Raw genomic sequence first — 23,785 nt, forward strand, 5'->3', positions numbered from 1 at the left:
CCCCTGGGGACCTGTCTGCAGGGGAGACGATGGAAACCACACAGGTAAAAACGTAAGTGTTCCCAAAACGAGCGTTTTGCTCCCATACCCCTAATCTCTTCCCCACCTCACAGCCTCTATCCAAAGCTGTAGTAAGCGCGCAGGTGGCTTGTGTGGATGGTAAAGCCTCAGCAGAGAGCTTGGCTGAACTGGGGACAGAGGTAAGAGGAAGCTGGAGGGCACAAATCCAGCATGACCTTTATTCTTCCTGAATTGAGAGACACTGGAGCCAATTTCTGCGTATATTCTTAGCAGCAGCACACAGGGGAGAGGACTTGCTCTAGTTAACTTTCTGTCCACAGCGTGACACTTTATTAAGGCTGTGCAGGACACCATGACAGATCTGCATAAGCCAAGTCCTATCAAGTGTGATCTGCAGGAAGAAAACATGTCATGGTAGAGGGGTTCCCAGGAGCCTCTGCTGGAAGATCGCTGGGAGCTGCAGGCCTTGCTCTCCACCTGAGCCTTCACGTCTGGACTTGGAGATCTTGAGGCTGACTCCACTTGCCCCTTCTCCATCCTTGCACAGGTGTCTGGCTTCAGGCTTCTCCCTCGGGCCAGCAGGGTGTTGGAAGTCGTTTACGAAGAGAATGCTGACAAGAGAAGGTTGAAAAACAAATGCTGTTGCCTGCTTACCAAGCGTGGGTCTGCTGTCTTCAAAGGAGCCTAAGATTTGGCAGCTTTGTGCTGGTGGAGAGACTCCAGAGGCTCAGATTACCCCTTCAGTGCAGGGACTTCAGGGTTTGGTCTTTGGGCTGCCACAACACATTTTCCCCAGGGTAGAGTCAGAGAACCAGAGGATGACAAAGGAGTCCCACTTCCTACCCAAACCACTGAGGCACTTTACCCCTACTTAAAGATGCATTGTCCCACATGTAACAGCTGTGCACAACAAAATCTAAAGAATTGTCCTTTTACAATACTAAATGAAACACACCAAAGTTCTCCAGTCAAAGTACACAAGGGTTATTATCCTGTTGGGTCTTTGTTGTTGAGACAATGAGAACAAAACAACTTACTGGAAATAAAGCCTACAAGATGAATGGATGTGTCATTAATGAAGAAGAGGGTTTCCACAGAACCAGAATGTCTCCATGCCATCTCCATTTAATGTCAACAGAAACATAAGACTGGCCATTAAATTTAGGTTTTTTTTTAAGAACAATGTAATTGCACACATAAACCACTTACTTCCTGTGCAATCAAAGGGGAAGGAGTGAAAACCAAAAGGACAGAGGGAAAAACCTGTCCTGTAGTGGTGATGCCAGGGTGAAGCCAGCCGTCATGTCTAGTTGAAAATGTCATGGAGTGAGGGGATAGGTTCACTCGTTAGTAGACACCTCCTGCTTGCTGCTGCCTTCTCCTCCTCGTCCTCCTCTGCCACTTCCAGCTGTGCAGCGGTGTCTGTCTCACTATCTGGCTGCCCAGCAAACGGGCAGCGTACCAGCCTCACTGGCAATTCCTGCCAACCACCAGTTTGCTGAGCGGAGCACTCCTCTCAGTCTTTCACGGCCCCCCTGAGCCGTCCTGCTCGGCACTGCACAACTAACGTGGTCGCTCTTCTCAGCTGAGCTCAGGCGTCTCCTCAGCAGCCGCTCTATACATAGGTTTCAGCTCTCTCTAAAGAAGCCCCTCTATATTTCTTCTTTTGAAAACTGCTCATTCAATAATTTTGCTCGTTTAGTGAAATTGAAAGATTTGGGGAGAACGAATTATTTTTTTAGTTCTTTTTACAAGCTTGACATTAACCCTTTGTTGGAGGCATAGCTGGCAAAGATGCTCTCCCTTCCTGTCTGCTGTCATTTCACTCTGGCTATCATTTCCTTTGCCATGCAAACACTTTTACATTTTCTGTCATCCCATGGTAAATTATTCTTAATAATACTTAACCTTTTAGAAAACTTGTGTGTGTCCATGTATGTGATGTAAAAGGGAAAAGGGAAAGAAAGGGACCAGTGGCGGGTGAAGGAAAGGACAGTGAGCGGCGTCAATATGGTCAAAGCACCTGAATCTGGACGCCATCATGAAACCTCCACTTTTTACAATCAATACAGTAATGAAAATAATCTGGCTGGTGAGAGTAAAAATGAATGTATTATTTCTTTTATTATTGCTCAGTGGAGAGAATGAGGCTCAGTGAGGTTAAATATACTCTCAGAAGAACTGGAATTGGAAACTAGGAATTCTGACTCCAGTCAACAGATTTGGCTTTAATCTGGGAAATATATGTTAGCAGTATCATGTCTTCCCTCTCGTGGCCTATTTGGGAACTGACAAGCTCTGGCTAATCAAGCCCCGGGCTTGTGCCTTGCCTGGGCCAGCTACCATCGCTCTTCCTGGTTAGGAAAAAGGGCTGCTGAAGTTCACATAGTGCCCATTCTCCCTTCCTTCAGGGACGTAGGTGAGGGGTAGGAGAGAGATGCATGGTCTCACAGACTCCAGGGTTCCCCGTCTTGGTCTCTGAGACTCTCCTTTCGCATCTGTGCTCCAGCTCTTCCCTTTCCTGGCAGATTAGACAATCTGAGGCATTTGCTGCACTGTCCAAGTTCTGAACTTAGATTTGTCTGCATTTTTTTCATGGTCGCCCAACGAGGCAGGTGTTACCCTTATTCTCAGGCTTCAACAGCATAGAACCATAGGCCTACCATGCCTACTCATGGCTGCCATCATAAAGGTCCTGGGATTCTTAAGCCTCTGAAGTCAGAACTTTGAACCTTCTGGAATTCAAGAAGTGTTGCGATAGTATTAACTGTCAACTCAACAGAATTTATGACCACCCAGTCTAGTTGTGCCTGTAGGGGATTGTTTTGATTCAGGTTAGAGGAACAGACACACACACACACACACACACACACACACACACACACACACACACACTATGGATGACACCAATGCCTGGGCTACGTAGAAAGGCTAGCCTAGCTGCAGCATGTCCTCATCACCCTGCTTCCGAGAGTGGCTGCAACGTGACAGGCTGCTGCTTCTGTGGCTTCCGTTAGGATAGACGGTCATTGTGAGGTTTGAGTCTAAATAAACCCTCTAAAGGACAGAGAGCATTTTTCTGGAGACTCCTCTAGGTTCTGATCTTCTTCCCCTCTGCATGTCCCAAAACTCTCAATTAGATAAGAGTCATCAGAAACCAAGGGTCCTGAACAGATGGGAAAAGGAGCCCAGAAAAAGGAAGAATGGGACTCACAGAAGGGACACAGGAAGTTGGTGACCGTGATGATTAATACTGATCACCAACAGGACAGAGTCTAGAGCCACTTCTTGGTCTATCAAGTAGGTAGTTTATATGCTGAACTAACAGAGATGTGAAGACCCACCCCGAGTGTGTCGCACATCATTCTGCAAGCTGGATCCAAGACGTATTCAGGGCAGAGTAAGAAAAACACTAGCATTCACCTTTGCTTCCTGATTACAGACAAAATGTGACCGCAAGCTCTTGCTGCCATGCCTTCCCCACCATAATGGATTAAACCCTCAAACCAAAATAAACCCTTTCTTCCATTAGTTGCTTCTTCTCAGGTATTTGGTCACAGCATTAAGAAAAGAAACTCACATATCGACTGAACTGGGGTTTAAGTCTGTCCCTAATGCCCAGCTCAGGTTCCTTCTGTTCATCCCAAGAACTCCATCCTAACACTTAACAATATGGGGACAAAGACTATTTCAGGAATACCTCTATAACAAGAGTCACTATGAATAGGAAAGTCTCCAAATGTTATTGCAATCATAATTGCTATGGAGTGAGTGTCTCTGGAACCTCAGTGCCACATTGGTCACTGTGAAGGATATTGTACAATAAAAATCTTAATGACTAAAGTATAAGATAACTCAGAAACCTTGCTAAGGCACCGGGGAGTGTACAACTCAATCATTTCTCTTTAATATAGATCAGGGAGTAATCCTAGAAACCCACTAACGACCTAACCCCTCTAGAATGGGCTATCTCAGGAACCCCAGTGTAATACTGTAGAGTTGACTTCCCAGGAGCCCAGCTGCGGTAAGGCTGATCCAGGCATTGGTTCTATGGCTTCATGATTTTATTTACACCTGTTTTCAGTATCCTTCCCATGGGATATTCAGAGGGAGGTGGGATTGGGGCATTCCAGGATGAATATGAAAAAGGAAACTTACTTTTAATCAGCCAATTGATGAAAGAGGCTGGGAAGCTTTTGTCCTGGAAAAACAAAACAAAAAATCAAAAAACTCACAGCAAGTGTATACCTACTGTGTTCCAGGCTCGGTGTTCCATGTAAACCTGACACCAACTTTGCAACATGAGGATAACAGACAAAAAAAAAAAAGAAAAAAAAAAAAAGACGAGGAGATGGGAATGGCTTTGCCCAGGCCTCACAGTGAACTGTCACAACACTGTTCCTAAATTCTGGACTCCAGACTTTGCCCTTGAACAACAGAGGGCTGAGAGGCAGTGAACTATTGACCCCAAGATCCCGCCTTGTAGAAGAATCCAGGAACTGCCCCAAGTTCCTGGCCACGTCCCAGCCTGGAAAACTAGGGTGGGGGAGGATATAGCCAAGGTTACCAGAATGACTGCCCCAGCATCCTGAAGGCTCTGTATATGAAGATGCCAAGAAATAAACTTGATTGGTTTTTTTTTAAAAAAAATCAATGGCAAAGCAGAGTAAGTCAATGGTTTTATAGTCCCTACTCTGCTCCACTTTGCCAGGCCCTTTCCCACCTAATCATACTTACAGTACTGAGCACCATCAATTTAAGTACATGTAACTTAGTGGGCCAGCAAGCCATTGTAAAACTTCCAAGTTAAGCTTTGCTTTCCTGTTGAATACAAGTCACCAACTCAAGATATGCTATGACATAGGGAAACATGTATCCTGGAAGAGACACGCAGTGATAAATGTGTGGCTATAAAAATGACCCTACCTGCCACAAGAAAACGGGGGTTCGGATGTGAGGGCATGGTGCTTTGTGACTACACAGCTATTCAAAATCAAAGCTCAGGCTGACACTCTTAATGGTGCCGCTTGGACACATATTCCAGCCAAGGAGACCTCAGGTCGGGAGACCTGGCTCCTCTGAGTCCTCAAGAGGAACTGGCTACTCATACCTTAAAATCCATGTGGTAAGAGCGTTCATACAGTAGAGGCTGTGGGGTACTAGTCAGGTTGCTGTCTCCCAACATCCCGAGGGAAGCGATATCTGATGGAGATAAAGAAACAGGAAACAACAGAAAGAACTTGGAAGACAGGAGACATTCGCCTGATGAAAACAGAGGCTCACACAACTCCCTTCCTTCCATTTATTACATATCCACCAGTAATATACCACACATGCACACTGCAACACCATCGCTCTTTGTCCATTGATCCTTTCCCCTTTCCTCAAAGGGGAAATTTGTGTCTCCTTTTCCCTTCCATCCCCATTTGTCTGTGTTTTCTATTCGTCCATCACTCCTTCTGCCTCCCACTATCCACCGCAACCCCACCCCATCATCCTAAGTGTCCAGCACTCCATCTTCTTCCCACCATTTTCTGTCTCTCATTCTACATTTCTGCTTTCCCATTCACTCATGTCTACCGCATCCATTCTTTCCCTTTCCATTTCATACACCATAGAGTTTATTTGGGGTGAGGTCTACTCTGTACCCAATCTGGACTGTGAGAGAAATGGAAGGGCAAGTCCCCCTCAAGGAGCGCCAGCCTACTGGAAAAGACATCCAGGAAGTAGACATTTCACACAATACAGTTGACACACCCCAAAGGTTGTAGGGGTCCTGAGGAGGGGCTTTGCTGAGAGAGAGCCTTAAAGGCTTTGAGATGAACCAAACATGGTGATTACACTGGAGAAAAAAGGAATCAATAACTGGAGTGGGAAGTCCTGCAGAACTCAGCCATTGTGTCCTCAAACCTTATGAAGTATATGGAGTTGGCTTGGGTACTCCACTGAAGGAAGATGAGGGGAACACTGGAGTTTTAGCTTCAGACCCTGAGGCGTGAAATTGGTCCCTTAGGAAATGGGGGCTCTGAGTTGTGTCTCAGAAAAGTCTGTCTGGCAGCTGTATAGGAGCTGGCACTGTGGCTACCGTAGCAGTCAGTACAACAAAGCGGTGCGCAGGCAACAGCTCTGCTTACTTTTCAGGATGACCAACTGTTGGTTGACGATGTAAAACCAGAATCGGACCACTGGGCACAACTGCAATACAAAGAATGGGAGGCCTTGAGAAGAGGGTCCTTGTCCATACCTGACCATTGTTTACATGCCGAATCAATCTTTGTAATCTAGGACACTTCGCAGGACAAGTCTTTCACATAAGATGGAGAAAGTCTGTTGTAAACATGTCACAATCCTCTTCTTACACAGACCTAAGCTGCCTGCTACAATCACCTCTCAAGCGCTGTCTTTTTTTTCTGTCCCTTTTTCAGAAGCAGGAGTCTTGACAAAGGACAGGAAAGAGACTCTACACAGTTCAGGCATGAAGCTGTCTTATGCCCACATGGGTTAGTCCTCCATCCCGCTAGCTACAGAGCCTTCTCCATATCTCATGGTCAGGGTCTGTCAGGGCCATGTTGTCAAACTTACTATGTTGGGCAAGGACATGCTCAAGGACCATTTCATCATCGATTCCATCATTGAGGAGAACATGCTGAGGAAGGGAAAGGGAAACACTGATGATCATCATCACTACTAGGGCTTTGAAGTACTGTGCTGTACAGTCTGAAAAATGATTATGTCTCTGTGGTTCAACCAGCGGTTCTCAACCTGTGTGCTGTGAGCCCTTTGGTGGTAGAACAACCCTTTCACAGGGGTCACATATCAGATATCCTGCACATCAAATACTTCTATTATGATTTATAACAGTAGAAAAATTTAAGTTATAAAGTAATAATCGAAATAATTTTATGGTTGCAGGTCACCACAACAAGAGGAAATGTATTAAAGCGTCAACGCATTAGAAAGGTTAGAACCACTTTGTTAAATTAAACAAGTATGCGTTTTGCAGACCTTCCCCATGAACCTAGCTTAAATCTCTCAGGTAGACCACTAATGTCTTTTTAAGATTCCATTTTTCCACTCTTTCTTTAATCCATCCCTGAATTCATCCATGCATGTTTGTCCTCACTTTTTTCCTTCCTTCCTTCCATCCATCCATCCATCCATCCATTCATCCATCCATTTATCCATCCATCCGCTTCTCATCCAACCAGCTTTCCCTTCATTTCCCCCTCATTTTCACTCCCATGATTTTTCCCCAGTGTGTCTCCAGGAACAACAGTTTCTAACAGCTCAATATGTGCTGAAAAAATGCATGATGAATATAAGGCACCTTCTTCCCTAAAGAGCTCATACAGGCACATCAGGAGATGACAGGCTAGCGTGAAAACTGATGTGGCAAAACTCCTACCCAGGATCTCTCCATGAGAACTTGGAAAAAGGAGCACCCAATATTCTCCACAAGTGGGTACTGTCAGGGAGGTCTGTGCTTCTGGCCCACAGGAATCCCCTTCTGCTTGGGATTCCAAGATCCCTGAAACAGAAGCTTAACTGGAAGGAGGGAATTATAAATAGGAAACACTATTGGTATAGTTTGCTAGTGTCTTGATCAGATATCAGGAAGACTGGTAACTACTGTATGCATCATCCCACACCATGTTCTGTCTGCTGCTACCCAGTTTTCCTGGGTTTGTACCTACCCTCTCTCAACTTGGATCCCAGTGAATACTGCTTTGCAGCTCTTCACAGAAAATGAGACTTGACCAGGCTCAGTCTGTTCCAAATTCAAGGGGACCACGATGTTCACATCCACTGTGGAGCCACTGAGAAATTTGAGCATCCTGGGTGCATGGGAGAAGGCTGTTAGATGTCACATGCATGTCTGGGAACACTCTAAAGGTTTCACAGTAAGTTGCAAAGAGGGGTAGATACTTGTGGGTGTGGTGACTGATAGATATACTTCAAAAAGGATTCCTAATTTCCTATGTATAATTTTATTTGTTTTATTATATATATATACATACATAAAAACAATAAAATAGTTTATTTGAATAGATAATGCTTATTCACAGCTCAAGACTCAAGGATAAAAAGTGGTAACAAAAGGCTGCCCTCGGGCTGGAGAGATGGCTCAGAGGTTAAGAGCATTGCCTGCTCTTCTAAAGGTCCTGAGTTCAATTCCCAGCAACCACATGGTGGCTCACAACCATCTGTAATGGGGTCTGGTGCCCTCTTCTGGCCTGAAGGCACACACAGAGACAGAGTATTGTATACATAATAAATAAATAAATAAATAAATATTTTTTTTAAAAAAAGGCTGCCCTCTACCCTGTTCACCAGTAGCTCTGCTGAACTCATGTATATCACCAGTATTAGTATCCTGGAGTTATATGTGTGCCCACAACCATTCATGTGCAATGTGTGTGTATAATTGTTTATGTGTGTGCATGTGTGATGGTGTGTATGTGACAGTGTTTATGTATGATGACGATGATGATGATGATGTATGTGAAAGAGAGAAAGAGAGAAATATGGTGTATGTGTGTGATTCAGTTTTTGTGTGTAGTGTGTGTGTGATGGTGTGTATGTATATCTGATGGTAAGTGCCTGAAGCTCATGTATTTGGATTAGCCCACCAGTCAATAAGCTTCAGGGATCCCCCTATCTCTGTCCTCAGCAGCACTGGGGTGACAGGCACAGATCCTGGCCCAGGTCTGAACTTGTGTCACGAGCGTTTTTCCAACTGAGCGCTCTCCCTGTCTTTATGTGTAATCTGATTGAATTTCTCTGAGATTCTATTGATTGGTCAGTAAAAGGGATGCAGTACCTCCCTCCTTTAGAAATCTATGGTAGGAATTAAGAAGAGAACTCGAAGGAACTACCACCCAGAACCTGGACTGTGTGAAATACTCAAGAGTGCTAGACACATTTTATCACTATTGCCAGGTCTCTGTAAGATAATTTAGCAATGTTTATCAAAGTCTATAAGTTACAGAGTGGCGATGTAGTTCAGTAACTGAATGTTTGCCTGGTTTATATGAGGTCCTTGGTTCAACACCCAGCACAGCAAATAAATAGATAAATGGTAGATAGATAGATAGATAGATAGATAGATAGATAGATAGATAGATAGATAGATGATAGATGGATGGATGGATGGACGGACGGACGGACGGACAGACAGACAGACAGACAGACAGACTGATAGATAGATAGATAGATAGATAGATAGATAGATAGATAGATAGATAGATAGATAGATAGATAGATTTTCTGTCCTGCCACTACTGCCACCTAAAGAAACTGTATACGTATTCAGACAGTATCAAGAGCTTTTGAAAATGCTAAGAAAACCAAAGACCATTTTGTCTGTTGAAAGAAAAAACCACCCACCACCGACAAAACCACTCGGCATCTCTAGGACTTTCCTCGCTTGCTTCTCTCACCACATTAGTTCCTTTGCACCACTGTGATCAAATGTCCAACAGAAACAGCTTGAGGCAGAAAATGGTTCTGATCTACAGTCTAGAAACATTTCAATTCTTCTGCTGGGGAAGGCATGGCAATGGGATCCTATGGTGGAGGCACTAGCTCATGCCATGGCAGAGAAGAGAGCTGAGGCCGCTGGAGCTCAAGGACAGGCTGTGATCTTCCAAGGTCTGCTTCTAGTGACAAACTTCAGCCATCCAAGGCTCTAACTCCTAAATGTTCCACGGCTCCCCCAAAACCACACCAGAGTTCAAAGTGTGAACCTGCAAAGGACAGTTCTGATTCACACCGTAACATTCCTCATTTTGCTCACCCTGAAAAGTTGATGGTCAACTTGGTCTGAAGTTTAAGTTCAAGGCTAGATGAGGCAAAGACCTTCCATGACAATTGGACAATATCGAAGCGGGTGACATTGAGCCTGCAGAAGAGGAACAGTGAGGTGAAGCAGAAAAGTCAGTTTGGTCTCCTTGGCTCTCTGCTCAGGTTGTCCTCTCCCCTCTGCCCCATGCCTGTCCCTCCTTAACCTTGATTTCTGTTCTGAGTCCCATCCCTACAAATCCTAAACCAGAAAAGCATCAGCCAGTAACTGTCTTTGCAGTTGATTAAGATAGTAAGAGAAAACACAGATACCATATTGAAACTATGGGATTAGCTTGAAACAAAGGGATTCTTTTACTCACTGGCGGACAGATAATGACTAAGAGATAAGTGGTCAGAGCATCTGTGGTATGTTTTCCTGGTGTGACTTATAATATAGCAGAACTCAGACAAGCTCACAGAAACCCAAAAGTTGGACCGCAGTAGAGAAACACTAGGCAGTGACTAAGGCTTTGGAAGAGCAGGTGGTGACTTCCCACTGCCAACTTCTTAAAGAGAGTCAGTCAGGCCAAAGTCTTCCAGGAGTCTGGAACCATCTCTGGTCAATGCTTTATAAAATTGTTTTATTGATAAAGAACTCAAACTCACCAGCTATTGAGTTTCCCAGAATTCATGTTCTTCAGAACATCATTCATGCCAGAGAGACTTCCATGGCCACAAAGGCCACCTAGGGAGCCCTTGCAGATCAGGCCTTCCACAGCCTTGGTCCCTGCTGCCTCCAGGAGGTCATTTTTGATACCAAATGTTAGACTGCCACCCAGGAGAAGCGTCAGTAGCTCTTCTCTCTCCAGGGCTAGGTTCTGGTTGTTGAGAATAACAGCGCTCAGCAGCCCTTCCTGGCTCAGGATGTCCTGGTTGATGACAGGTGTTGACAACTATCGGTTAAGGAGGCTGCCAGCTCTCTTAAATGGTGCCTTCACATTAGTTGTGATGAACTTATGGAGGCAGCCCCATAATCCACTGGAATCTTCATGTGGACAACACCTTCAGATGGTACTTCCCCAGTGAGACCAGAGCAGTTAGGGCTACCAAGCCTTGATCCAGGGTGGCAGGCTACAGCTCTCTCCAGACAGAGGTCATAAGGTCATAAGAGAGCATACTGAACCTTTTCCACATTCATTTCTCCTTCTCTCACAGTTTTGAGCCCATCCACATCCCCTGATATCTAGACCCAGGTCAATCTTGTGTTATAACTTTACTTTTATCAATGCCTTCCAGACTCTGGCACATAACCAGACCAGGCTAGTACATATGACACGGGATTTTCCCACTCACCCCTGGAAAACTATAAGAATCAGAAAACACCTTTGACTTATCATTTTGAAGGAAAGATCCTCTCTCGCTTCAAGGACAAATTATGGTTGCCTGTGACCCTAATGATATCTCTCTCCAAAATGTTCTCCCACATCTGAGACTTATCATCGCTGCCTATGGTGATGAGCCTGTGCTCTCCTTGTAAAGCTCATCCAAAGGTAGTTTCCTGGCAGCGCCTTTCAGTGAACCTGATTTAATTTCTAACACGAGGATGACCTTGACTTAGAATCTGCATAATCTTTGTGTAACCTACAACCCGAGGGACCAAAACCAAAAGATACCCTAAGCCCAAACTAACAGTGACTACTGAATACCCATTCATGATCAAGATTGATTAAGGCCATTGGATGAACTAAAATCCAGGAAAACCGCTCACTAATCCTGTTCTAGACTAACTAGATCCCCAGAAAACTAAGCTCCAAACTGACCATCCCTTGACTCCCCATCCTAAAGTCATAGTGGATATTTATTGGTCGTTCTCCAGACTGATCAAACCTTTTGTAAAATTGATCCAACATCACCTTCACCACAACAACCAGAATGACCTATCACCACCAGTCAGGCCATTTGTTCAAACTGCTCAGACTGAGCCACATCACCAGATGACATAATCCCAGGCCAATCATTTGTTGATCCTGCTCCAGATTAACCTGGGCCACCAGATAACTCAGCCCTAGACAGACCAGAGCTACCACCTTGGACCTGGAAGCACTTCTTGGATGAGCATCATAACGATCCCCTGCCTGTGAAGTTCGTGACATCTGCCACTGGGGTCTTGACTATCTTGAGCTGGTCTATCTTGAGCTTGACTATCTTGACTGCTCAAGGGCTGGACTATCTCGAGCACTCGTGACCTTAATATCCAGGACTGCTTATACTCTTTTGACCCAACTGACCAAAGGATACTTGGCTGGTGATGCCACTTGTGTCCAGGGCGTCTGAAACAGTGATCTTGAGATTGTCAAGTTCACTCACACTGTCCTGATTGACTTCAGGGACCTTTATGGATGAACCAATAGTTATAGGAGCCAGTTTTTCACTGCTGGCTCCAAGATCAATGTATTCACCTTTGCCATCAGTGAGAAGTTCTGTAGACAGCCCAGTATTGTCTCCATTTTCAAAGCCTGCTGATACAAAGACATATGGTTCAGTCCTGGGGCACAAGCTCCCATTGGGGTCAGGAAATTAGGTGTTCAACCCGAGGCCACCTGTGACCATACCCTGGAGCCAGATTCCTTGCAAAAGGAAAGTCAAAGTTTAGTCTTGCACCTGAGCTCAGGAGGCAATGAAAAGTCAGATAGAGGACCACACTGGGTCATCTAGGGTGAAGAGAATTAGCTGCTTTGACTGTTCACAGCTTCCCTGATCTTGATTCACACACACACACTTGCCACACACACACACACACACAAACACACACACACACACACCACACTCACACTCACCCACACCCCACACACATACCACATACACACGCACACACACACACACCACACTCACACACACCACACACACACACACACACACACACACACACACACCACATACACACACCACACACATACACACACTTTATTCTCCTATTTCAGTACTGGGGATGAAACCCGGAGCTTTGTTAATGTTGGGCAAGTACTCGTTTCTAGTAGTGGGCTGTATCCTCCTACTTCTATATCTTAGCTTTAACTACCTAGGAGCCACAGAGAATGTCTGAACTTATAGATAGGACAGATCTTCTCCCCTTTTAATCAATGTTTTTCCTAACTATATATTTTTACTTTGTCAGATGAAATTTCTGTTCTTTGCATCAAAATTAGACCTAAGACAGAAATTTCTCAAGGAGTGTGGCTCAAGGTGAGAACTCTTCAGAGATAATGGAGCCAGACTGTAGACCCAGAAGGAAGGAGTTGTCTGTAAAGACTTGGTCATAAGATCAGAAACTGTAAGTCTGTGCTGTGTGTTCTCTTAGTAGCTGCTTAAGCTCTTGCCTGCGTTCTTGTAACAGGCACTTAAGGACTGCTTTTGTTAAAAAGCATGGACACCTCACTTGAGCCCACAGGATAGCATCCTGGCCTGGCATCTGGGCTTTTGACTTTAGCTCAGGCTCTCCTGTTTTCTGCCTCCTGAACATGTCGACCATCTGTCCTCCTAACTTAGCTCTTTACCCTGTCAGGTTGAAGGCACAGGGATAGGTCATTGTTAAACTGACAGACATCTTGGATTCCAGGAAGAGCAAGCCTCAAAAGACAGAGCCTCTGCAGATGAGAACAACTGTCTATGAGTGGGGGCCACACCCCAGAGCAGAAGTGAAGTCTTTTGAGAACCAGATGAATCTCCTTGAGTAATGACACCAGTAACAGCTTCAGAACACCCTACAGAACCAGGATGGAGACAGTGATGAATTAGACCACACCTTGATCCCGAATCTTCACCATACAGTCCTCTTGCCCCTTGCTAGAGCCCTAAAGATGAACTTGTGGGGAACACTAGACTCCTTTATTTGTTACTTTTGAAATGTGTCCATGAAGTCTCCTCTCTCTTCCTTGCTCAGCATTGTTCATGTCTTTAATGAGCATATTGTGGAGGTGGATGGACCTACAATATTGGGACTGCCTGAACTGAGGCTTTTGCTCTTTAGGGCAAAGTTTCATGAGAAACTTTGGTCATTAGAGCTGAAGGCTAGAAAGACCTACCTGGGAAGCAGGTATAAAAATGGAAGACTATGTTGAGACAATCAATAATGGAAAGAAAGAAGTTTATATCAAATAGGTGATCTGGATGACAAGATGTGGTCCAAAAGGGACAAGATGTCTCTAAGAGAGAGTACAGTGCCTGCAGAAGCTTTTGGAGACACTGGCAGATCTTGTTATTCTGATGGGTCAGCTACAAGAAGAAATGTCAGTTTGTCTTTTGGGAAGTTTTCTTGGACATAACTTCCAAGAAGGTTGGGGTGGCTCACCTAAGCTGTAGCTGGATGAAACATGTCTCTTGTTAAACAGACAGCCAAGGAAGAAGAACATCCACAGGAGTCTCATGTTCACTGCGAGCACCTGTGGAGACAACAGCTGATGAACTGAATAAAACTCATCTGTGTGACCCCAGAGTCCTGGGATCTTGTGCAGTTCTCACCATCCTCTCCATATGGATGAGCCAAGCCTCAGTTTCCCTGTCTGTAAAAGCAGCAACTTCTTACTTTCTTTCCATGAAAATTCCTGGCACGGGGAAGTCTCCACTAGGCAGTGAGCTCCTCTGCATAAGTAGTTAAAACTGGGAAGTTTTTTTCCTTCAACTTTGCTATGTGACAATTAATACCAAGTTCTTTTTTTTTGGATTTTTGAGACAGGGTTTCTCTGTTTAACAGCCCTGGCTGCCCTGGAACTCACTTTGTAGACCAGGCTGACCCCGAACTCACAGAGATCCACTTGCCTCTGCCTCCTGAACACTGCGATTAAAGGCATGTGTCACCACTGCCTGGCAATATCAAGTCCTTTTAAGATAGAATTCGGGGAAGCAAGAGGTATAGGAGGTAAAATGACCTGCCCAACATCACACAGCTTGTGAGAGGCAGGGTAAAAATCCAAATTCAGGTAGACTGGGCTTAGGACCCAACTATGTTCTAACAGATGAATTGGCAGAAATGGATGGACACAGAAGCTACCATTTACCGAGGACATAGTCTGCACTAATTCCCATGCTATGTTCTTTTGATTCACTACTTAGCAGAATTAAATCCTCTAACAACCATTGTATGAAATGGAAGCAAAGTGCTCTGGCCAGGGTCCCTCAGTGGCTAATGACAGGGCTAGGGCAGAAGAGTTGTTATTGTGTGAATTCATTCTTAGCCTCTTGGGCCAGAGGTTGAGGGAGGGATGCTGAGACAGGTTGAACTTTTCAGAGATGGTCACACAGTAGTCATCTTCTCCTTTGTGTGTGCTTATAACATCACTGATGCTTCTTCCTCCAAAAGACAGGTGCTATACTCTCACCCCTAAGTCTAGAGCAGGGGGGATTGTTGATTGCTTCAAAGAACGGAGCACACATGAACGACATTGTGATTCTGTAACTATGACATGGCTTCTGTTCTCTCTCTTTCCTTTTTCCTCCTCCTCCCTGCTTGTTTGCCCTTCAAACTCACATAATGAGGGAGTATAGATCATGAGGAAAGAGCCTTGGTCGTGATGAAATTAAATGATCAGGGGTCTTAAGGAGATGGCAAGCCGCCCACATAAAGGAAGGGAGTTCCAGGGCACAGCCCTTCTGTTGCTGGGCGGGGAATGGGGTCATTCTGCTCTCACTTTTCACTTTTGGGAGAAGCAGGTGCTTAAATGCAAAATAGAGTTGCCTGTTGAAGTGGCAGGCCTTTTTGACAAGGTTGATTCTATCGGGGCTGTGTCTGTAGCCTCTGAAGCAAGGTCTAGTTTACAGCGCTACGAACAAGAGGAGGGATTGGAGCTCTTGAGTTTAATATGCCGTCAACTTGCTCAAAATTTAAAAATTGGTACAATCCTTTGTAAGGCACACATGTCTTACACTCATCTGTCCTGGGACTGTTGCCTAGCCTGTGAGGGACTGAGCCAGACGGAGGAGGAGGTATCCTCAGTGAGTCTGGAGGGTGAGGGAAGATGGCAGAGTCCACCCACACGGGGCAGGAGGAAGATGGACTTGGAACAGAAGGATTAAGCATGCATCTGGTACTACTGAGAAAGTCCTGAAGTTGTGACATTGGTCAGGATGAGGGCAAATGCTGGGAGAATGTGTTGTAGTGCTCTTCTGGCCCAAACTGCCAGCGAAGCTGAGGGACAAGGGCGTGACAAGTACCTCATTAGTCTCTCTTACAGACTAGGTGAGAGGTTACAGCCGAGTGAGCAAGAGCACAGTCAGGAGGATATATTTGGTGCCATGGTTGTAATGGTAAAAATGAAATTGCTGCGGATCTCTGAGTGGCTGCAGCAGCAGAAACACTGCAGGTCCCCAAGCGGCAGCAGTGGGCAGTGGGTCCCAGGAGTAGCCAGTCCCAGGGCCATGAGTCCCAGGCAGGGAGCCGCGTGGTGGGTGAGAAACCTCAATGGGGCAGCCAGTTCCACAAGGAGAGACAGATAGATGGGCACACCAGGAGATCACGCTGCAGGTTTCTGATGGTGCCTGGTCCCAGGCAGGGAGATGTGTGGTGGACGAGAGACAGAGACATAGATAAGCATGTCGTGCAGAGTGAGGTTGGATATTTATTTAGTGGGTTATGGAGGGGAAAGGAAGAAAGGGAGAAGAGCAGGGAGACAGGCAGAAAGAGAGAGAGAGAGAGAGAGAGAGAGAGAGAGAGAGAGAGAGAGAGAGAGAGAGAGAGGAGACAGAAGGGAGAGGGAAGAAGTGAGAAGAGACAGAAGCTGCCCCTTTGGGAGGGAGAGGAAAGCAGGGAGAGTGGGCTTGTCTCTTAAAGGGACAGAGCAGTCCATTACAGTGGTGCCTTCTGTAACAGACAGTTACAGTTTTTTGATTAAAAAAAAAAAAAGCCCTCATCACTCACTTGGGCCCAGGAGTTACTTTGGATTTAGGAGAAAAGTCTCAGGGAATCATCCACCTGCCAGATGAAGGTAATTAATTATGCATAAAGATAAGGCCATACCTTGGAGCAGAAATTATCTTGTGAGAACCAGCCTGATCACTTCAAGAGGAGGCAGAGGTAAGGACTTCCTTGACCACATCAGATAACTGTCAGAACCACAGCTGAGGCAATGGTCAATCGGACCACATACTGACCAGGACTGCTCAGTTGTGCGTCCCTCTTGCCTCATGCCCCATGTCATAGTTAGCATTAGTTGTCAGCTTGACACAGTCTAGAACCACCTGGGAAGTAAAGTCTAAATTGAGTAATTATCTTTATCAGGTTAGCCTGTGAGCATGTCTAGAGAAAGTTGTCTTGATTATCAATTGATACAGGACACCTAGTCCATTCTGATTGCCACCAAGTGGTCCCAGGTTATATAAGGAAGTTAGTGAGCAAGCCAGCAAATAGTATTTCTTCATTGGTACTTCCTTCCCAGACTTCCCTCAATGATGTATTGTGAGCTGGCAGTTTAAGCCAAATAAATCCCTTTCTTCCTACGTTACTTTTGATCACAGTTTTCTTTTTTTTTAACATAGCAAAAGAATAAAAACTAGGCCACATCAGTTCTTCCTCTACTTAAATCTAAAGCCCACGTCAGTACACAAAAAAGACTTGGGGTCACTATGCGCTTCTATCTGTTCTTCCCAACGAACCTGTCATGATTAAATCTCCTCTCCTACTCCTCACCAGTACTTATCTTCTTACTTGCTGTACAAATGGCCAACTTAGCTCTCATGACTGCCAGATTCCAGGCTTTTGTCCTGTAAGTGTGGTTATAAACTTCTGAGTCAAACCAGGAGAAAAGACTTCTTTGGGGGTTCAGCCAGCCAACAAGTTGACCCCAGATGAGAAGATTTCTTAGATGTTTGTATCCTTGGTTCTCTATTTAAACTTCAGTCTCACTTCAGGACTGCAAACCCAGATTGACAGTCCCATAGAGCTTCCGGAGCCAGCTTATTCTTAAAGCTTCTGGAGTCAGCTTATTCTGGGGCCTTTTCTTATCTTTTTGCTTTCCTTTCTGCTTTTCACCATGTCCAGTGGGACAGAGAAATCAGAGCCTGGACTCTAAAGGTCCTGAAGTTAGAGCCTTGGTAAATCCTCCTGGACCTGAACCTCAGTCCTTGTCCTCCCCCATTCCTGGTCATCTTTGAAGGGCTGAAAATGACTCATCAGTTAAGAGCACATATTTCTCTTGGAAAAGATCCAAGTTCAGTTCCCAGTGCCTACGTCAGGCCGTTCACAACTGCCTGTATCTTCAGCTCCATGGGATGTGACATCCTTTCCTAGCCTCTGAGTCACTTCACTCCCATGTACAAGTCTACACTCTGACATGCATGTGTCCATATGATTGAAAATAAAATAAAACCCTTGGCAGATTTGAAACTCCTTTGGCTCTTTCTGAGCCAACTTGAATTATGTCATTTGTCTGGCAAGAAGGTGGGGGAGGGGGAACACTTTTGACTCATTAATGTTCTTTTGAACTAACTGGGGACCTGCTGGTGTGACAGGGAGGCCAGAATTCTGTAAGTTGTGTTGGGAAATATCAGGGAGGGGGTTTAAGGTATATAGAGAAACAAGGGTATTTGGTAGATCTCTATTGTGATTTGAATACCTGGAACCACCCTGGTGGACATGAAGATATTCTACAGAGACACTCACATGTCTGACTATCAGAGTATTGAATCAATAAACTCCAAAGAAAGGGAAAATTCCCCAAAAAGATTCATGCTGGAAGAAGGAAAGGGTGCCACCAGAGGAGGACCTTGTCTCCTGAAAAGAGATTCCACACGGTTCTAACAACTCCTCAGACCACCTTACAGAAAGAGACTGAAGCCCAGACAGTGTGGGTCAGTGGTGGGCAGTACTAGACCTTGGCCAAGATTACTTGGATGTGCATATCCTTGACCCTCTATTTAAACTTTGATCTCACTTTAGGGCCGCAAACATCGACCAGGGTGTGGATGGTCACTGGATCCCTTTGTCCCTCTTCCCAGTGTGATCTCATAAATAAATTTCTCTTTCCTGCTTTCCCCTATTAACTTGCCTCTTTTAACTGTCCTACTGAGAGCAGTCTGCCAAACCTGACTTGGGGCACAGGATGTGACCCCCCAAGAGTTTCTGGCTGGTCCATTTATGGCACTCCAGGATGGACTTTCCATTAAACAGCAGTGAGCTAAAACACTCACTAAAATCAATTCTTGCCTCGGCCACCAAGATGAGCATCTAACCCAAGAGAACATGGTGGAAATCTTCCCCTCCTCCCTAGAATTATTTAAAATACCTGAGTTGCAAACATATGGCTATTTGGGTTTTGCTTATTTTCAACTTATTCTTGTCATGACTAATTAAAGCATGCATGTGTAAAGTATCATTAATATTTTGGGCATGGTTTTGTGCCTTCTTCATAGCACTAATATATAGGGGCTGTTTCCTCTACATTTTTGTTTATCACACCACATTTCTGAATCTGCCTATTACTCAAGGTCTTAACCAGAACCTCTCTCTTCAGGAATTTCTCTCTTAGCATGTTGCTGAAGGATAAAGAATAAAAGCCAAGTTATTGTTGACTCCTTAGAGGCTCTCAACAGGCATCTTCAAAGCTTGCCTGTGAAGATGGGTGGCCTTAACATGCCCCCATTCCGTCATAAATTTCATCCGGATTCAGCTCTGCTTTGTAGAGTCTTTGGGACTATTAACAAATGTGTTTTCATAGACTACTAATACATAAATGAGTTCTAAGATTGCTTTGTTTCTGGATCTTCCCTAAGATTAATGTTATTGCGGTGAATACTAACTAGCAGAGCTGGAAAAAAGGTTAGTGTTAAGAGCACTGTCTACTCTTCCAGAGGGCCAGGGTTCAATTTCTAGCACTCACATAGTGACTTCCAAGCATCTGTAACTCCAATTCCAGAGAATCTAACACCTTTTGCTGGCCTCTGTGGGCACTGCACATGTGTGGCCCATATAAATACACAGAGACAAAACACCCATACACATGAAACAAAATAAAAGTTTAAAAATATGATTCGCATGTTTAGAAAATATGAAGAATTAAAGTGTGATGGTAAGAAGACTATAAAAATGTATGAAATAAAATTTTCTAAATTCAATTGTTGTAAAGGTATTTATTTCAAAATGAATTTAAACTTTCTAAGGTCAAGATTCAATGCACTGGTGCGAACCTGGGGGAAGTTTAATTATCTGTAGCTAAAGTAACAAGACATTCTCAAGAATATTGCTTTGCTCTTAGTAACATTTGAGGAAAAATGCCTTGGAGGGCAATTTTACGCTTTATCAGAATGATTGTGGTTTTTCTGACTTCATCAACTTTGAACTGCAAATGTTTATGGAGTGCAAAGCTTGTTGGTGAAGTCTACACAAAGGAGCCAACAGATACTAGCTGTTTGGAGTATTCATGCATCAGGATTTTCAATACATGAAATGACAAGAATAAAGGAATGAAATGGGAGGGACAAAGGAAAGGAGGAAGGGAGGGAGGGAGGGAAGGAGGGAGGGAGGGACAGGAGGTTGGTCATCTCTACCACATTATCATGATTTCCATTACCACATCTCACTAGTTCAAAAACCATATTTTTCCTAATTTTACTCTCAAGTACAATTGCATTTCACAAATGTACGCATATGCAGGAACATGACTGTTATGCAACTGATGACATTTAAGTTCCCACTGAAGGACCCTGTGGATGAAGTAGATGGAAATTATCGCTCCTATAAATTGGACAGAAAAATGGAGTTCATACAGTTATTATTGTTGTTAAAGACCCAACTTAGTAATCACCCCCACCCACAGCTCTTGGCTCCTGACTCAGCCTCCCCCACCCACTGCTGGAGCCTGAACTCAGTTCTGCAAATTACTTTGTGCATCTGACACCCACGTTGAAGTAGCAAGAAACAGGCCTGCTCCCCTGGGCCCACAGAACAAAGTAATGACAAGGATGCCATCTTGTCAGGCCCTATGCTGGCACTCAGCTCACACCAGGCTTTGCGCCCTCCTTTCCAGAAGAACTCTGTCTTTGGCCTGTTCAACAGAGCTAGTCCGTTTTTTTTGTCACCTGTGAAATCATTATTTTTAACTGTCAGAGAAAGAAACTTGATCCCAACAATATGAGGTCCCAGCAATTTTGGGGACACATGTTTGTCTGTGCCCCGGAAATGTCTGCATAAGGATGAGTAAGATGGGCGCTGGAGTCTTGAGCTAACCAGATTTTATCTCCCTCAAGAACGATGTCAGCTGCTTTCACAGGCATGGTATAAAAAAAAGGGAGGGGTCCCCCATCTGAGGCCCTAGAGTAGCCTGGAAAGTCAATGACAGAGGCAGGATGAACCCCAATACTCAAGTCCTTCCTTACCTAGATACTCTCCTTCCCTTGAAAGTCAGGATACAGGGACCTTACCTGGGTCTCAGCTCTAGCCACTCAGAACCCGTGGGTCTCCTGCACTTGCCTCCAGAATGACAAGGGGGAGGGAAGTAGGGCATTTAAGTAGCAGGTGGCCGGTCCAAGGGACAGGTTAAGAATAGTTGGGCGGGTCAGTGTACCAGAGACCTGAGCAGGTTGCTGGAAGATGGGACACTTCTGCTAATACAGAACAGAGGTGAGTCAGGTTAGGGCTGTGCCTTGGGGACCTGGGGAGAATGAGATCATAAGTCATGCATATCAGTGACTTGGTCAGGTGCGTGGCTTCCCGAAACTACAGAAATACATACATGCTTGAATGATTCTGTGTGCCGAAAGGTCGGTAAATGCCTGTATGTCTGTCTGTGTGGTTGGGGTGGTGCAGGGGTGTCTGCTCTGTTTGAATACAGCACTGTGGAAGGTGTTAAGGACAAGAAAATGGGTCCTTCTGGTCAACTCTCATTCCTGCCCAGCATGGCTCTCCCTGTGCCTGTCCTGGGAGAGACAAGTGTCGGATCAGGAAGAGGCAGCAGCCCAGACACCTGCAGGTCACAAAGTGAGGCTCCTAGGCCCAGATGGCCCCTCCTGACTCTGCCTACCTTTCCCCTCCAGACACAATAGCCCCAGTACTTCAGAGTCCTGAGGACACTGGAATCAGTCAGGAGGTATTCCAGGCCATAGGGTATTTGATCAGGCATAGCTGACTGGGCAAGGCTGGCAGGCTTCTCCGTGCCCGAGAGCCTATGTCATGAATTAATTTGCACAAGGAAGAAAAACATCTTCAGCCGAGTGAGTGGCACCCAGCCTGAGGGACTGGGCGTCATGAATCTTGCTAAGTTGGGCCTGAGGATTGTCAGAGCTGAGGAGCAAGACCCTACTGGGTGAGGCCTCCTGAGACGCAGCCTCTGGGGTACTGCCTGTGCTCTGTGGCTACAGAAGCCAAAGCCTCTATCTGAGTTGCCATCATACATTCATCAAACACATCAAGCAGAACACACACACACAGACACACACACACACACACACACACACACACACACACACACACAAGAAGAGCAGAGTCAGAGGAACCCATTCAAGGATACCCCATGTATCAAACATGCAGTAATGTAGCACCAGATTACTAAATTGATGTCTCTACCCCTGTATTCAGAATGTCACTATTCAGAGAGAGGAGCAATCCTACCCCACCCTCCCATCTTCTCTACACAGTTAGAGAAACTTCCCTAGTAATGAAATGTAGAAATGGTCCCTGGGAGTACAGTCTTGAAATAGAATTTTTGCTGTTTTTGGAACAGGGTCTCTCTACATAGCTCTAGCTGTCCTGGAATTCACTGTGTAAACCAAGCTGTCTTTGAACTCACAGAAATGCACCTGCCTCTGCCTCCCAAGTACTTAGATTAAAAGCATGTGGCAGCATACTCTTTTTGAAAGAAGATTTTTAAAGAAATAATTTATTTCAAATGGGGTTCTTGTGATAAAGGGCTTACTGCACATTCAAGATGACCTGAGTTTGAATCCCAAGCACCAACACACAAAACTTGCCATGGCTAAACAGGCCTGTAATCCCAGTGCTGGGTGACAAAAACAAATGGTCCCAGGTGCTTTCTGACCAGCAAGTCTAGCCTAAATTGCAAGCTTCCGGTTCAGTGAGAGACCTTGTCTCAAGAACTAAGGTAGAAAATAATCGAGGAAGACACTAGCCTCAAATGCTGGCCTCTTCATACATGGACACACACACACACAAGAGGTTGGTGGCACTAGGATATACATAGAGGGACAACTTGGGGGAAAGACAACCATCACCAGGTCAAGTAGAGTGGGCTTGGAGGGATTCATCCCAACCACTTCTTGAGTTCAGATTACTCAGGCTCAGACTTCTGCCTCCAGAAGAGGAGGAAAATGAGTTTCTATTGTGTATCCCCCAGACTGTGACACTTGCTTATGGCAACCCTGGCAGACCAACTTCCCTTGGAACCAACATCCAAACAAGGACTAGGACCCTCATATCCTTCTCAGAATGCTCCCTTGAAACCCCCTCAGGTTCTCACTGACCCTAAAGGCAACTCCTGCTCAGACACTTCACACCATAGGTTCATTTGTTCTGCCTCTTTGAGTTCCATGGTTGATAGGGAACAGCACATGCCTCTTGGTGGAGTTTCTTTCCTTTCACATTGTGTTTGTGGGGTTCATCCATCCTGTGTATACAGTCAACCCGTGTTCCTACATTGTGTTTGTGGGGTTCATCCATCCTGTGTATACAGTCAACCCGTGTTCCTACATTGTGTTTGTACAGTTCATCCATCCTGTGTATACAGTCAACCCATGTCCCTTTGCATCATCACACAGTAGTCCATTACAGTTATCAGGACTCCTGGGGATGGGTACCTGGGCAGCTACCACTTTGGGACTATTGCAAATAAAATTTTGAAGTGCTCCTAGTACCTCCCTTTGGTGACCTTGTGTGCACAGTGCCCTTGGGTTATGAGTTTTGAGTGACCATTTTAATACATACTGCTAGGTAGTTTTCCAAAGATAGGCCATCTTATACAAAAGTCCCAATCTCCAGCCCTGG

The 23,785-nt window shown here is 45.1% G+C and overlaps 1 protein-coding gene and 1 pseudogene across 1 annotated transcript; both read right to left on the reverse strand.

Annotated features, from left to right (window-relative positions):
- Positions 1-273: 273 nt before the first annotated feature.
- Positions 274-14,240, reverse strand: LOC146892788 (uncharacterized). The gene is made up of 10 exons (XM_087911420.1): positions 14,153-14,240; positions 12,103-12,320; positions 10,471-10,757; positions 9,818-9,922; positions 7,716-7,856; positions 6,604-6,667; positions 6,156-6,216; positions 5,132-5,223; positions 4,180-4,222; positions 274-632 (listed from the first exon to the last, which is right to left on the reverse strand). The coding sequence occupies exons 1-10, from the start codon at positions 14,226-14,228 to the stop codon at positions 619-621; spliced, it is 1,101 nt and encodes a 366-aa protein (XP_087767546.1). The 5' UTR covers positions 14,229-14,240; the 3' UTR covers positions 274-618.
- Positions 14,241-22,369: 8,129 nt separating this feature from the next.
- LOC146892789 (small nucleolar RNA U3) lies at positions 22,370-22,478 on the reverse strand (annotated as a pseudogene).
- Positions 22,479-23,785: the final 1,307 nt, after the last annotated feature.

This window comes from Myodes glareolus, chromosome 10, assembly GCF_982192425.1.
Source record: "Myodes glareolus chromosome 10, mMyoGla1.1, whole genome shotgun sequence".
Lineage (NCBI taxonomy): Eukaryota > Metazoa > Chordata > Mammalia > Rodentia > Cricetidae > Myodes > Myodes glareolus.